Raw genomic sequence first — 16,406 nt, forward strand, 5'->3', positions numbered from 1 at the left:
TGTATTTAGACTTGCAAGAAACCTTTGGATGCATTGGTGAGAGGTTAGATAGAAGGGTTTGGAGAGCCGTTTTGTTAGCTCTAATTCAGTAATCTAGTAGCTTAAACAGAGAATTATATGCAAACGTAGGCAAAGTAGATGAGAAAGGAGGTCGATTAACAAAACACTCCATCGTACGGCGAGAAGCTACCTAAGTATCTTCATGCCCGAAGATGGTTCAAAAAAGCTTGTGGAAAGCATAGCCATTAATCTCATCAACCACTAGAAATAAACAAAAAGAAAAAACCCAAAGTACCCAAATCCCTTCCCTATTTGATCAAATAAAACACACACACATGCTTTTCACTAGCAATCCCAATCCTTCCTTTTTAATCAAATAGAAAACTCCCTTTCTATTTAATCAAACAGAAAACTCAGCTAGAAAAAGAGTGAGATTTACGTTGGTGCTAAGCTCAAATGCTCGACTCGGCAGTTCAGTTGACATGGAGGAGTAGAATATATAGATTTTAACAGTGTTTAGTTCAAAATAATTATTCAGTTAAGCACATAATATAAATTTAAACTAGACATTATACTATATTGGTTAAAATTAAATGACTCCATATCTAATTTTTAAGCTCATAAGTAATAATAATAAAAACTAGAAGGCGAGAGTGAGATATAATAAAATAACTAAATTGTATGAAATGACTCCTTTGAAAGAATAAAGCTAAAATAAAGAAGTAAAACTAATTTTGTTATATAAAGAAGTTATTTATTTGATTTATTTTTTATAACCAAACATCAAGAGCATATATATTTATGGAAGTAACTATTTTTCCACTAGCAATTAATACTCCCTAAGTGAGTGTCAAAGTGAGCATTTTATTATAGTTAAGTTTTAAAATATGTATTTGGAGTTTAGTGCACCAAATTAAATAGTATTTTTTGGGAACATACCCAATCAAACAGCCCCTTAAAATAATTGCTGAGTTAACAGTCATTTATCCTTGGAAATTTTATATAATTACCATTGAACCTTTTTAAAATATTCTACTCGTTATTATATTTTTCATAATATAATAATTGCCACAAAATTATCATTTTATTAATTAAATATAATGAATCATGATTAAAATATAACTTAGATCTAAAAATATATCTTACCTTTGTCTAAATTATTAAAAATAATTTCAAAACTACCAAATATTATACTCAATACTATAGTACAATAAAAATTATCCTATATTATATGAGATACTTTTTTTAATACATATTTTATTTATTTATTAAATTTAATAATAATCTGTTAGGAATATTTGATTAGAAATTAACTATAATTATAAATTACAAAATAGTAAAAAAAATATAGCAATAATTATGATATTTAAAAAATATAGAGCACCCGTAGCCTCTTGGCAATGCACAATAATTTTATATATAACTTTTATTTCTACGACACCCAGCATCCTTATATATACTATTTTCCAATTGATTTACAATATGCAGGCCGAGTGAGGTGAACAAAACGGGTCAAACCCACCCAACGTAAGCGGTCAATAGGCGGACTATGGACACCTTACTGAAAGTTCTTTCCTACCAAAAGAAGACCCGATTCCACGAGTCTAACGACTGAGGATGGCTCAATTAATTTCTTCGCACGCAAGTAAAATCCTTCCCCGCAGTCCGCAGTCATTGCGTAATTATTTTGTCAACAATAACTGCCTGCTTCGATGACCTAACAGCAACCAGTGTATTCTATATACCTAGAAGACAGCCATAAAATCCCTTTAGCTTACAGTATTACCACTACCACCATGGCCTCTTCCTCGCCGTCTGCTCCTTACGTCGTCGAGGAGTGCAGTGGCTTCTTCCAACTCCTCAGCGATGGCACCATCGTCCGCTTCCCGGAACCCGTCTTCCCCGTCGCTATCCCTGAGGACTTCCCCGTCGACTGGAAGGATCTCCTTTTCGACCCGAACCACGGCCTTACCTCCGCCTCTACATGCCACCTGTCGCCGCCGGCGAGGATAAGCTCCCGCTCCTCGTCTATTACCACGGCGGCGGCTTCTGCATCGGATCCCGCACGTCGCCCAACTTACACGCGTGCTGCCTCCGCCTTGCCTCCGACCTCCACGTCATCGTCGCCTCCGTCGACTACCGCCTCGCACCCGAGCACCGCCTCCCCGCCTCCTTCGACGACGCAGCCGCGGCCCTCCTCTGGCTCCGCGACCAATCGGGATCCGACGCGTGGCTGTCCGAGCACGGCGACCTCAGCCGCGTCTTCGTCACAGGCGAATCGGCAGGGGGTACCGTGGCGCACCAGATGGCGCTCCGGTTCGGTCGAACTGGTCTGAAACCGGTTCGGCTCCGCGGGTTTATTTTAGTGATGCCGGCGTTCGCGGCGGAGGAGAGGACCAAGTCCGAGCTTGACTGCGAGGAGGGCACTGTGCTGTCCCTCGATCAACTTGACCAGTTCTGCCGGCTGTCGCTGCCACCTGGCGCGACGAGGGACCATCCATTATGGAACCCGTTCGGGCCGGAGAGCCCGAATCTCGAGGCGGCGGATCTTGCGCCATTGCTGGTGGTGGCGGCGGAGCGCGACCTATTGAGGGATCGATGCGTGGAGTACGCGACGAGGTTGAAGGAGATGGGGAAGGAGGTGGAACTAGTGGAGATCAAAGGGCAGGAGCATGGATTCTTCGCTATGAAACCATGGTCAAAACCGGTCGGTGAGATGGTCCGATTTATTAAGCTGTTCATGGATGAGTTCGGAAACAAATCTGACGAATAACACCGACAAAAGGGCGACTTATGAATAGAATGAGAAAGAAAGATCGATTTATTTTCCTTGATTTCCAGTGTGGAGGGGCCGAGGGGGAGACCATTCTGCAATAATAAAAACCTTTTTTTTCTTCCTCTTTTTTTGTGACGGAAGTCCGTAGACAATAATAATAAACTACATTTTTAGTACTTTTTCGACCGTCTCTTGGAAATACAAGCATTACGGCCTTTATTTTTGCTACCATATACGATGACATTATTTCAAAGGTCGTGATGACGGACAAACGAAACCGAGGAAACGAATTATCCAACAATAAGAATAGAAGATAGATTCCAACACGCAACCATTCAACCCGACTCGCTTCCGCACCCGTCCATGAACCGCTTTATTTCTCGGATCATCTCCCGGACCGAGCCTTGATCGCGAACAACTCGTGCTCTTCTCTCCCTTGCTCTCCAGCAGCTCCGCCATCAACCTTGTCGCGTACATACGTCGCGCTCAGCGGCCGCCAAAAGGATCGGGCCCATCTCGCCACCTCGAGATTCGGGATCTCCTGCCCGAACGAGAGAGTTCGGACGGCAGTGCCATCTCTGAGCAGTTGGAGGAATTAAACCATACCAATCCTCGAAGACGTGGGAAGCAGACGAGAGGAGATAGAGGAGGATGACATGGTCTAGAATAGTGGCTTAATTCCTGTAGTATGATTCGACTTTTCTTTTTTTTTCTTCTTCTTCTTCTGCGAGTTAAATTTTTTACTTGTCGTGATAAGGTGGGGCCTCCGACTGTACTCACAGTCTCACTAGTGATCGGAGAGTCCGAGCCGCAATCCAACGGCTTAGCTTTTGTCACGAGGACGATGATTTCGTAAATCATGGGCCATGTACGGGCTTTCTATGTGAAGACCGGACCGGCCCAAGCTAAGATTTGGCTCGTCCTGGAACAAGGCTGAGTGGGCGTCTTCTCCTCTACGAGACTGCGAACAGCTACCAAAGTGTAAGTTGTCTTTGAACAGGTCAGGTTTACTTACATGCCTAATAAAAAGGAAATGGATGCCAATAAAAGTTATTATCAATCATTGTTCTTTATTATGTTTCCCTCATGAGCTGTCAGCTGTGTCCAAAGAAGAAGGTAGCCGTTTATCTTTTGGTGGGTCGCCTCCCATTTTGTTGATAAGGCCGAGTCCAAGTAGACTGCAGAAGATCGCCTGCAATTTAATATGCGCCAATTTTTCTACAGCTTTACTCGGCAGTTCATAATTCGCTCTAGGATTCGACTCATGAAATTGACATCGGAGACGATCAGCTCCCTAAGTGGCCAAGTCTATGATCGTTTTGGAAAAAAAATAAAAGAGGATATCAATAACAACCAAATTAAAAGAAAAGGAGGAAAGCTTGATTACGAAAGGTGAACAGATTAATTTATAACAGCAGGATCTGCGGAAGGAGATGAATTTTTCACAGGAATAGAATAAGGACAGCCGAGAGTAGGAATAACTCGTCCTATATATATCCATACATCTATAGAGTTTTTGACCAAACTACCCCTTTTTTTTTTACTGAAATAGATTATTTTTACTGTAGCTTTAATAAAAAAGCTAAATTAATTAGTGATTTTAAAAGTGCTAATCAGTTCAGTATTTTTTTATCCTTAAGTAATTTTTTTCTTAACTGCTGAAAGATTAAGTTAAAATTATATATATATATATATATATACTAATCGGTATTTTAGGATAAAATAAAAATTCTGAATTAATTAGTATTTTTATTTAGAGATAAAATGTTAGTTAGTTCAATATTTTTATTATGATTACAGTCAATTATACCTTATTTAGTAATAAGATTGAGGAATAATCTACTTCAATAAATATAAATTAGAAGAGGGTTAGTTTGGTCAAAAACTCTACATCTAATCCGTCTTTCGCTTTTGTAGAGGAGAAAGGACTAAGGAGGGAGACGTAATAATATCTCAAGGGTCGCAACAAACACACGCGTTAGTCACAAAAGAACAAAGACGAGGATAAAAAGAAGAAATTTAGCTTTCAAAACCCTAGTTTTCTTTTTTCCGCACCCAATCCGCTCCGCTCCCTATTCAACGGGAATCCCCTCAATCTTTCTTCTTCTCTTCATCGATTTCTTTTCAAATCCAACAGTTTTGTAGCTACTCCATCCTAATTCGCGGGAATTCCTTCAGCTTTGCTTGTTTTCTTCTTCTTCTTCTTCTTATCGTCCGGGAGGAGGAATCCAGCGAGATTGGAAGTAGAAAAGGGAGAGCAAGAGGAATCTTCGGTACCTCTTCTCTTGGATGCTCCTTCCCGACCATGGATCAGGTCACCGCAGGAGCTTCCCTATGCCTCTGCTCCTGCCCCTTCTGCTGCTCCTCGTCCTCCACGTGGCGCCGATGCGTGAAGCGCAAGCTCGATCCGGAGGCGCCTGCCGCGTGGCCGCTGTCCGACGTGGCTAGGGTGGTGGTCGAGGACGAGGTAGCGGCGCTCAGGGAGGCTGTGGCGAGCCAGCTAGAAACGATGCAGGAACTTTCCGCTGAGCTAGAAGAGGAGAGGAACGCGGCAGCATCAGCAGCGACCGAGGCTATGTCGATGATCCACCGGCTCCAGCGCGAGAAGGCGGAGGTCACGATGGAGGCGCGGCAATTCAAGCGTTTCGCTGAGGAGAAGATGGCCCATGACCAGGCCGAGATCTTCGCTCTCGAGGACCTGCTATTCAAGCGTGACGAGGCCGTTCAATTCCTCTCTTATCAGCTCCAAGCATACCACCACCGCCTCGAAAGTTGTGGTGTCGCGCCCCCCGACATTGATGCCCTTCAATTTGAAGAACCCGGTTCCCCGTCATTTAACTATCCTCCTCTCAAGTGCGAGGAGGACGACACTCATGGCGGTGCATCTGATCGTGATAAGCATCCATTTGAGGAGACCCCACACGCACCAGAGTATTTGCGGGATTTGGAGCAGAGGATTATTCAACTTGAGAATGAATCCCCGCGCAGCGGTGCAGTGATGGAGAAGGGTATGGTGGATAACCAACATGAGTTAAAGGAAGTTGAGGACTTTCCTATTGCAGCAGACCGGGAGATGTCAGGCTCTGGGGCAGGATCTTCTGAGGAAGGAGAGGATTTGCCAGTGATGGTCGACGGTCATGTATCTGATGCTATAGGTGATAGTGACGATTCGAGTGACCGTGTGTACGTAATTGATTCGGTGTACAAGGAGTCAGAAGTTGGGGTGGTAGAAGAGTGTTCGGGGTCTCCAATGGAGAAGAAAGTAGTAGAACCTGATATAAAGAAATTGTACATGCGGTTGGATGCTCTGGAGGCAGATAGGGAGTCAATGAGGCAGGCGATTGTCTCAATGCGGACTGAGAAGGCACAGCTAGCATTGCTGAAGGAGATTGCTCAGCAGCTGTGTAAGGAGGTGGTGCCGGAGAAAAGGACAGTGAAGAAGTCTTTTGTTGAAGCATTGCCAATCATAGCAGCCTTTAAGGTAATTTACTGGATTTTCCTTATTTATGTCTTTGAATTGTTAATGTGTCTTGGGAAGTTAAAAATTATGTTGTCATCAATCTTGGAAATGTTTGGATCTTATTACTTTTTAGGAAACGGTAATTTGGTTTAGAAATTGGTGACTAATGAAGTATGTCTTGTGGCAAAGCTGATACAAAATGCTATATTCTAGAGGTAACTGTCCCAAAAATGTTAAGTAGACTTGGGTAAGAATACAGTCTGAGTGATGTTCATCATATCAGAATTGCCTACTGTCCTCTTTGTTTTCTGAAATTCAAGTTTTAGGTGCTTCTAGCCATTATGGTCTGTGATTGTTATCTTAACTTTTGCGCTGGTTGACTATATTGCTATATCTAGCCATTATGGCCTAGATATGTCAAGAAGCTTTAAGTAGGGGGAAGGTAGGTCCAGTTGCCAGGTTCACAATTGAAGATCTTTCACTGCTCTGCTAGACTTAGTGATAATTCAAACCAGTTAGATAGTTTCTTGAGGATGAGGACAAATTCAAATCTCTATATGTTTCATAATTCGGCTGTCAACCTGAGCTTGAACTTCACAATTCTATCCTCAATCTCCTAAAATAAAAGCAGTATAGGGAGTTCTTAGATCAACCTATTTTGTGGTAGCAAAAAAGAACCAACATTCTTCAAGGTCACAATGTATTGCCATTTGTCCTATATAAGTCAGAAATCTAAGCTTCATAATGAGAATTGATGTTGGGATACTCCAACAACAACAACAACAACAACAAAAAGTTGTACCTTCTTATACTGGTTAAATTTGAGATTAGTGAGGGAAAATATTAACTCGATCTTCTTTCTTAGTGGTAAAAGTAGTTCACTACCTTATTCATCTCATTTACAAGTTTTGGCTTGTCTGAGATTTATATACTTTACATAATGCATAAAATGTATTGCGCCATTGATATGATATCAACACGGTTCAACATAGCAAAGATGTTTTACTGATATAACATCTCATGGTATCATTCAATATTAATCTATTGCATGGTAGATTTGTTTGAAATTTTAATCTGTCATTTAGGTCCCTGTACACGACTATTTCAAATCTTCTGCTTAAGTGACTTTAGTTTGTAAATGTAACTTATGATGAACTTTCTTCAACTGTTGCACTTAAGTTGAATAGAAAAGCTCATAGCAGTGTTTGTTATCGCTAGTACTTCCGAGCAAGCAAAGTTCTTAGGATTGCAACTTCTTGACTTCTGTTTTGCACTTTGAATTTTTCCATACTGTTCCTTTGCATTATTCTTACGTTAATTTTACAGAACGTCCATGCTCCATTGTATATGAATATTGCACTCGTTCTGATGTTGTTAGTGGATTCAATTTATTTGACATAGCAGCATGTGTTTTGCGGGCCTCCTTATATAAAAAAGAAAAGGCTTCTGAGTTGCAAAAATGAAGAATTTATACCTCTTTTATACTTAAAAATTAGAATCAGTTTTTGCATCCTGTCACTACATTGTCATAGTCTCCACTCCATTTTTTTTTTTTTTATCTTTATAGTCTTGGCATTTGATGCTTTGATGTACTAATCGAGAGCAATTGGACTAGAAGTTCTAAAGGTGATTTTTTTATTTGATGAAATTGGTATTTACTTGAGTCTGGAATTTATCATCACAACTTGTGTCGGTGCAGCGCATTTAGTTCTGAAAATGTTGAATATGATTATTTTCTATTTGTATCCATCAGCACTTATGGGAAGTAATTCTTTGAGTTCCTAGTCTTTTGTGCTGTATCATGTAACTAATTTAGGCTATTATTGTCAACCGCAAACTAAAGTTGCTGTGTTCTTTTTTACAGTGGGTCCTGTCTTTCATCTTTTGGAGAAAGAAAGTATCTCGAAGCAGGTAGAGGAGTGAGACGGTTTTAGTTTGTGATATCACTTGTATTTGTAAAATGTGAATGGTACTTACAATTTCTTTGGACATTTTTTAGGTACACTTTTGGGTTATCGAATAACAATGTTGGGTTATTGCTGATCTTGGACAAGTCACCTCAAGTGGGCCAGTGGAGATGCCTTTCAAGAACACAACGGACAACCGTCTCCCACCGTCCTTGTTCCTAAAGCAGATATCCTCATTAATATTATGTAGATCACAGAAGCAATATTTGCTCATGATATTGTGTTTGCAGATGCGATTCTCTTTTTTCTCTTTACATTGGATTTTCAGCGAGCCTGTTTGTAACTTTTTTTTTAACTTTCTCTTTGTACTCATAATTTGTTGCTCAGGCTTGGAGAGCTGTCTCATGGTTCATGAGTAAAGCTGCTGCAGCCTTGTATAGATACACTTTGATTTGTTGAATTTGAGATTGACGATTGAAATTGTGATTGCTTCTCCGCTTATTGCTTTTGCAGAGCGGTGTTCTTGTAAAGCTTTGAGATGTTTTACTACCATTATTGTTATATTTTTCCCAAATATTCCGAACGAATCTTGCAAGTATATTGCCATATATTCTCTTACTGTCGCATTATTTCTTCCTTCTATTCTTTTTAATTGACTGAAGGTCTGGTCACTATCGTTTGATTTATTAACTAGAGTAAGTATTCTAAGCGAGATGAACAGTAAAAATGGCCAATCCTCGAGATACTTTCACTCCAAATGGACTTCATCAGGTGGCCTATGCAAAGATATCTTTTGTTTTCTTGTTAATTCTTACATGGACTCTTCCGTACGTTTATTATAGTGAGCAATTACCTTGATGAGAATCAGATGCATGTTTGAAACTTCGATCTCGAGGAGTTGAATATTAATTAGGACACTAAATGGACTAATACGTATGAGCTACAATAAAATTCCTGAACTTTTATTTATTTTTAGGCAAAATCTTTTAATGTCAATTAGGACACTAAATGGAGTAATTGCTGTTTTGCTCAGTATAAATCAGATGTTCTTTATTCGTATATAAACTAACAGAACGACCAATTTGAAAAAGAGAGAGAGACGAAAATATTGGACATATAAATTGATCTTGATAAGAATCTAAAATTTTTTATTATGAATAAGAGAGAAAAATAAAGAGGAGAAAGATAATAGTAACATACTACAAGAGCATAAATTTAGAGGCAGATTTAATTTATATGATGGATACTTTCGATTTAATTTTATTTAATGATATTTAATTTTAATTATTTAATTAGCAAAGAGAAATTAATAATTTTTATTAAATTATCTGCTGAGAAAGAAAAGTCTGTGGTCTGAGTAAATACAGGCTGGTGGGGGGTACTGAGGTGTCCGTCATCGCTGTACACTTGTCGGCCATCACATGCTGATGCCGTCCTTTTTCTGCACACGTGTCGGAGCTCTTCACCATTCGCTTATTCCTCGGCTTTCATACCTCTTTATTAAACTCTCCGAGCATTCGTTCTCCGTCTCCTCCCTCTTCTTCCTCTTTATCGATCCCTATCTCTATTCCTGGATATGTCGATCTTATCCGGCTTCCTATTCCCGCCTCCGCCTTCGCTGCTCGTGATAGCCATGTCCGCCGTGAGCGTGACCTCCCTGGCGTACTCTGGCCTCTCTGAAATCGTCGGCAAACACCTCAACTACTCTAAGTTCTGGGACGCCGGTCCTTCCAAGGGAGGGGGGAACATTCGCCTCTCCAGCCGGAGCGGGATGCTTCTCCTCTACACTCCCGCCCTCCTCGCCGCTGTCGCCTCGTTCGCCGTCCCCGGAGTCGTCGTCGGCACGAGGAGCCGGCTCGTCAGCGCCGCGCTCGCCATTCACTTCCTCAAGAGAGATTTCGAGGTTAGCTCGATTCTGACTTCGAATGGATAAATGGGTCTCTTTTGAGCATCCGTCCACTTGATTTGTAGTTTATATTTCTACTGTTGATTTGAATATAAGACCTGCACTATTCGGTCGTCCCAATTAAAAGTTACAGAGAGTTTTAAAACATTAAAACTCGTTTAATTGGTGTATATAAAGAGTTATCAACGTTTGGGCGTGTGATCCATTTATCCCATAACTGCAAAGTTGGTATGCTATTTTGTCACACCATGGGAATGTTTGGTGTTTAGGAAGTTGAGAAGAAATGTATTTTTAATTATTTTTTTATGTTAAGAAGTTCTTTTTTTTTTTTTTTAATCTACTAAAAATAACGTTTGGTATGTTATTTATAAGTAAAGGAGGGTTATGCACCAATCAAACACCATCAAAAAGTGTTAATTATATATAGACAATGAACTATAGCTTGTTTTTACTTTGACCCCCTCAGGCCTCAACTAATATATTTCACGTAACAATCCTACTCTTTTTTATTTTTATTTTCTTCTTAAAACAAAAACAAGATAATCCTTATAAGTTTTAAAATTAATCACGTGATAAACATCTTTTAACAGTAGAATCTAACGGTAGAAGGTTTTACATAGTTAATAAAGAATAACGTTTCACGAAAAATAAATAATATGGTCTAGGTGACAATAGGCGATAGTTTAAAAGTTTAAGTAAGTATAATTATTTCAAAATTAAAATCACTAATATTTTTTATTCAACTTAAGCTTTCAGTAATCGTTCGTCCAAAGTGTCACATTCTTTGTTTGGAATCATTCGGCTAATTTCGTACCGGTGGTCAGGCTTTGAAAGAAAGAGGTTTGTTCGATTCACGAGAGTTTTCTTTTTAAGTTTCAGCCATAACACGTGTTTAAAATGTCCATCACATTTGCCGTGGCTACTTATTTTATTTTAAGCAGTAAAAAAAAACTAAACTGTGTTCTAATTAAATGTTATTCTTATTCTACACGCTTCTACTACTTAAAATGAGTGATAACTAATAACGCAAAGCTCTGCTACGTCGTCTTTCCCCTTTGATTTGGATTTCCAGGTGCTGTTCATTCACCAGTACAGTGGGCAGATGATCCTTGACTCAACTCTGGTAATCTCCTTAAGTTACTTCGCCAACACCGCAACCATGATCTATGATCAGTATCTTACTCAGGGAACGTCGGAACCAGTCATTGACATGAAATATGTAGGGGTGATTCTTTTCCTTATCGGAATCGCCGGCAACTTCTACCACCATTTCCTCCTATCGAAGCTCAGGAAGAAGGGGGAGAAAGGTTACAAAATCCCCAGGGGCGGTCTTTTCGAACTCGTAATCTGCCCTCATTATTTATTCGAAATCATCGGTATAGTTGGAATTTCCTTGATCTCTCAAACAGTGCAAGGATTATGTTTCACCTTTGGCACAATATTGTACTTAGTGGGTAGGAGTTATGCCACCAGGAAATGGTACCTCTCCAAGTTTGAGAACTTCCCTCAACAGGTCAAGGCCTTGATACCCTATATTTTCTAGTGAATGAGGAGGAGACCTCAATGTTGTATGAATTGTGAACTGTGAGATGTTTTGCTAATAGGGCATTTTAGGAGTCTTGTTGTCATTGTCGATAAACTGGCTTAATGACTTAGTGTTGAATTGCCACTCGTGCGTGGTCTTATCAAAGTTTTCGGATTCGAATTCTAACAACGTCTATTTAATTAGAACACTATTGAAGTCTTGCTGCCATTATTTATTTAATCGTCCTCATGTTTATTATATCGAAGCAACATCAAAATTGACGAGTCCTACGAAAGATTATCAAGGGGGGAAATAAAAGGGTGATGCTATATCTACACACAATCCTATATGTTGTCTGACTATGTACTGTCATAGTGGTTTAACACTGGAGAATTGGAGGCACCAGCTATGTGTTCTTCAAAAGTTCTACCAGTGAAATACTATTCAGCTATGCTACTATCAGTGAAATATGCTTAGAATTACCAGTTCTGAAGAAGAGGAAGCTAAAAGAAATGACAGGAACCATAAGCATGCATATGCCATTAAGCTTACCAAGAAAATGTCTATTTATTCGTCTCTGTTGTTGAATGAACACCAAGTTTCCCCCCTGAAATCCATCTCAGTTCCTTTTCTACATAAGAGCAGAAAATTAATTAAAGCACACAAAGTAGTAAAAAAAGAAATCACCTGTATAATGAGCATCCTCCTTGTAGGTCAAAACAGTAGAAATGCTGAAAAGAAATCATGATGCATCAAGATTATGGCCGTTGGTTTGTGTTTCATTAACCTTGTAGATGAAGGAAATGCTGTGCTGTATGTGCATAAGAACTATCATTTACTACCTCATCTAGAATCAAGTCAACCTTCATGCCTAAAGGTACTTATGGTAATATGCTGGTGGACTAATTAGCATAGACAAATGGTATAAAATATCACAGGTCGTACTTTACCATATCAAAGAGATAAAAGGAAAAATAAAGAACATCTATACATGTTATCATGAAGTGATGACATCTAGATAGTATTTTTTTTAATGGGCTGGAATACAAATTCCAATAAGAAAAAGTTCTGCTTGAAGGAACAAGAGAGAAAAACTAACGAGTAAATGCAAGCTGTCTGTCTATAAGCTGTGACATTTATATTTATTTGATTTCAGAATTTCAAATCAACTTCACGCAGAATATCATAAGAGGCAAGTATGAAACCTCAAGGGATTCGAATAAATAATTTCAGTAGCAAAATTGTATTGGGTGAAGCATAACTCCACATTTAACCATGCAAGAGATTTGAGCTTCATTTGGATTACAACAGGAATTTGTTTTGCATCAGCTTATAAAATAAAGAGTGTGTATGTATGTGAGACACTAGTATACAGTCAAACTTTCCTGGCAAGCGTCCTCTGTTTTGTTGCATGCTGCACAACTTTCTCCTCCACAGATAGGCCTTTCCTTCGCCTGACAGAATTCATAAGCTTCCTAGCCATGTTTGGTAGGACACTAGAACCATCTCCAAATTCTTCGATCTCTTCCTCTGTCTTTGGAACAAAAAACGGATCTTCGGGTATTGTTTCCCAATGGCTGAGAACAAGTAGTGCACTTGCTGCACCTGAAGTCCACCTTCTAAGCTCATCAGCAAATCCAAAGCTTTCAGCAACTGGCACATAGGCATGCACCGTAAACAATGGAGACCCTTCTTGCATCTCTTCTTTTAGCACTCTAGCGCGCCTCCTTGCGAGAACAGCATACATGGCACCTAAATACTCTGTTGGTGTATTCAGCTCACCGAAGTACATTGCTTCAACAAGCCTCGGCTTGTTTTGGAGCACGGCTGTTCTACATGCCTCCTTCACAGCTGTCATAACTTGCCCACTGAGGATGCCATACTGGTCAGATGGCTGAGCAGCTTCAGAACTGTCCGGAAAAATATACGTCTCCACAACGAATGCAAGACCCCACATAGGTTCGTCGCATAAAGGGCCAGCAGCTGTGGCTAACTGAAACCCTGAAACAATGCTACTTTTAAGAGAGTCAGCTTCCACAGAAAGTGATTTTATCTCTTGTGTTGTTGCTTCAACATTCTTAGGACTATTGTTAGTTTCTATATCAGAATCACCAGGAAACTCCAATATTCTAGAGACATGACATGAACTATTTATAAGTGTAACACCTACACCGTTGCTGGAATTTGCAAACTCACTCACTTTTGGATCTGGTGCAAGAAGGATATTTGGGCCAACCTGCCCAGGGCCAAGGGACCACATCCTTTGAAGATATTGAAACCATGTCTTTCTGTACTTGTCGACCCTTTCTTTATCGATTTGTCCAGAAATAGATTCTAAATCACTTTCAATTGCATCAGTCATGCGCTTTTGAAGGGTAGCAATAGAATCAGCAGCATCTAGAGAAGTGTGTGTATCCAGTCTTCTCTTTATAGATTTCCCTTCAATGATATCTCCAAGCACATCAACACTTTCCTCAAGAACTTTTGTGAGAGCACCAGGAAGTTTCAAGATTTTAACCCTCACAAGACACCTTCCATTCGGCGTGGTTTTCTCAACATACTCAGGTAAGGCCTTGGAATTCTCTATGAAATCAAAACTTTCTCCTTCAATGGTCTCCTTAAATGAGACCAAGGGAGGTGAAACTTCCAAGCTAACCTTGGCAAATCTTTCCTTCAAATCTTTTATACATCTCTCCAAATGGACCTCCCCTGCAGCTGCAAGAACCTGCTCACCTCTAGAAGAAACTGTAATCTCAACAAAAGGATCTGCACGATTAAGGAGCCTCAACCCCCTCATGAGTGCACCCATGTCTCCAGGATCTGAAGGCTCGATCGCCACCCTGAGCATGGGCGACACTTGGAACATCAAACTTGAGAAAGGCCAACAATTTATTGTCGAGGAGAGAGTAGCACTTTTCAATATATAATGCCCCAAACCTTGAATAGCAACCAGATTGCCGGCACTAACAGAGGAAACCGGTTTCAGACCTTGACCCATCATCAGATACAATGATTGGAGTTCCGCTTCCTGCACATGCCTCTGCATTGATTCTCTTTTCAACGGATCATACAAAGCAGAAAGCACAAAAACCTTCTGCCCTGAATAGAGAACCCCACTAAAAATCCTAGCAAATGCTAAAAAGCACTCATCTGATTCCCCAACTCCAGCATCACCAGTATGATGATTATTCAAAGTTTCACCATTAGGGCCCCTTTGTGGGAGCATCTTAAATGGAACAGCAAACATTTTCGACACAAATGCAACACATGGAGCATTATCACTAGAATCACAGACCTCAACACACTTCCTCACATGCTCTGCTTCAGCAACTACATCGGATCCCACCCCAGCATCATCCACCAACAACTCTCTCTTCGGTAACAGGCGAGGAATCCTAAACGATTGTGCAGCAATAGGATCTGGCATGCACTTAACCACCATTGACAAGATTGCATCCGACAATGGGAGCCATCTGCTCATGACGGCCTGGAGCACAGCCTTCGGATCCCTATTCTGCAGCTCTCTTGCCGGGATAGACAAATTAAATGATTTAATGACCTTCTGGAGCATTCCCTTATCCCCATCTGTCTCCAAAGCCGCCTGATAAACCTGCCACAGAGGCTTCAGCACAAACTGCACAAACATCGGCTGTGGATCCTTACTGACCCCCTCCATCCCCTTCTTCCCCACAATCATTCCCTTCTTCGTATTGTAATACCGAGGCCCCCACAGCCCCTTCACCAATGCTGTGGCGCTCGCCCCAAGCTTCGACGCATAAATCTCTGCAAACTGCTCGATGCAAAAACCCCACCCATCCAATGCGCAGACGAAAGCGACATTCCCCTTCTGCGGCTGGAATGCAACCTCCTCGTCATCCTCCACAATTTCCTGATCCGTATCCCCAGTTGCACTAGCAAGAAGCGAATCGACATCCGACAGATACTTCTCTGATTTGTAAGCACTGACGATTCCATTCACTTCATGCACAATTCGCTGCAATCGGGTGTAAGCCTCCATGGGGGTCAATTTGAGCTCGGTAATTAACCGGTCAATTTTATTCAAAACCAAGCAAGGCGTGAGCTTTTCCACCCAGGCTTGGCGCAGGACGGCGTGGGTCTGGATATGGACGCCCTCGACGGCGTCGACGAGGACGACGGCGCCGTCGGACAAGCGGGCGGCGGTGGAGACCTCGCTGCAGAAGTCCATGTGGCCGGGGGAGTCGATGAGGTTGATGGAGTAGTCGCCCTTGAAGCGGAGGGAGATGGAGGAGCTCTTCATGGTGATGGCGCGGCGCTGCTCCTCGTCGAGGTAGTCCATGAAGCGGAGCCGGCCGGCGAGCTTCGGGTGGAGGACGCCGCCGCCGCACGCCGCGATGAGGTGGTCGGCGAGGGTGGTCTTGCCGTGGTCGACGTGGGCCAGGATGCAGATGTTGCGGATCTTACGGCAGGTGGATTCCGACATCTTGACGAAGATATTGGATGTAGAGTGGAATTCTTTTGGTTTGGGAACAAAAGCAAACAGGCGGTAGGCAACTGCGATCACAAAAAGGAAGTTGGGGGCGGCGGCGGGGAAGGTTGGCGTTTGATCTCTTTCCTGTGGAGGATAAGAGGACAAAGATGGATCGTATGCTCCCTCGCTTTATGGTCCAACAAGAGCTGAAGCATATTAGTATCAGGTGGGAGAAGAGAGAAGCTTTTTGCTGCGGATGCTGGCTATTAGGGTTCACAAGCCTTGGCCCTCGGTATGGAAGCAAAGATTAATTAGATTTACAGACGATGTCACGTGCTATGCACGTTAATTGAGGGGTGTCGTTATCTGTTTATTTATTTTT

At 41.3% G+C, this 16,406-nt stretch overlaps 3 protein-coding genes and 1 pseudogene across 3 annotated transcripts; 3 read left to right on the forward strand and 1 right to left on the reverse strand.

The window, feature by feature from the left end:
- The first annotated feature begins 1,720 nt into the window (after positions 1–1,720).
- LOC140784976 (strigolactones hydrolase CXE15-like) lies at positions 1,721–2,952 on the forward strand (annotated as a pseudogene).
- Positions 2,953–4,728: 1,776 nt separating this feature from the next.
- On the forward strand, positions 4,729–8,623 carry LOC140784975 (myosin-binding protein 7-like). The gene is made up of 3 exons (XM_073132644.1): positions 4,729–6,257; positions 8,101–8,147; positions 8,236–8,623. The coding sequence occupies exons 1-3, from the start codon at positions 5,082–5,084 to the stop codon at positions 8,363–8,365; spliced, it is 1,353 nt and encodes a 450-aa protein (XP_072988745.1). The 5' UTR covers positions 4,729–5,081; the 3' UTR covers positions 8,366–8,623.
- Positions 8,624–9,619: 996 nt separating this feature from the next.
- On the forward strand, positions 9,620–11,739 carry LOC140784120 (uncharacterized). The gene is made up of 2 exons (XM_073131336.1): positions 9,620–10,046; positions 11,122–11,739. Exons 1-2 carry the CDS (start codon positions 9,720–9,722, stop codon positions 11,590–11,592), a joined length of 798 nt encoding a protein of 265 aa, XP_072987437.1. The 5' UTR covers positions 9,620–9,719; the 3' UTR covers positions 11,593–11,739.
- Positions 11,740–12,757: 1,018 nt separating this feature from the next.
- On the reverse strand, positions 12,758–16,307 carry LOC140784118 (uncharacterized). The gene has a single exon (XM_073131331.1). It carries the CDS (start codon positions 16,034–16,036, stop codon positions 12,950–12,952), a length of 3,087 nt encoding a protein of 1,028 aa, XP_072987432.1. The 5' UTR covers positions 16,037–16,307; the 3' UTR covers positions 12,758–12,949.
- Positions 16,308–16,406: the final 99 nt, after the last annotated feature.

Source organism: Typha latifolia, chromosome 3 (assembly GCF_019914945.1).
Source record: "Typha latifolia isolate L0001 chromosome 3, TyphaL0001v2, whole genome shotgun sequence".
Lineage (NCBI taxonomy): Eukaryota > Viridiplantae > Streptophyta > Magnoliopsida > Poales > Typhaceae > Typha > Typha latifolia.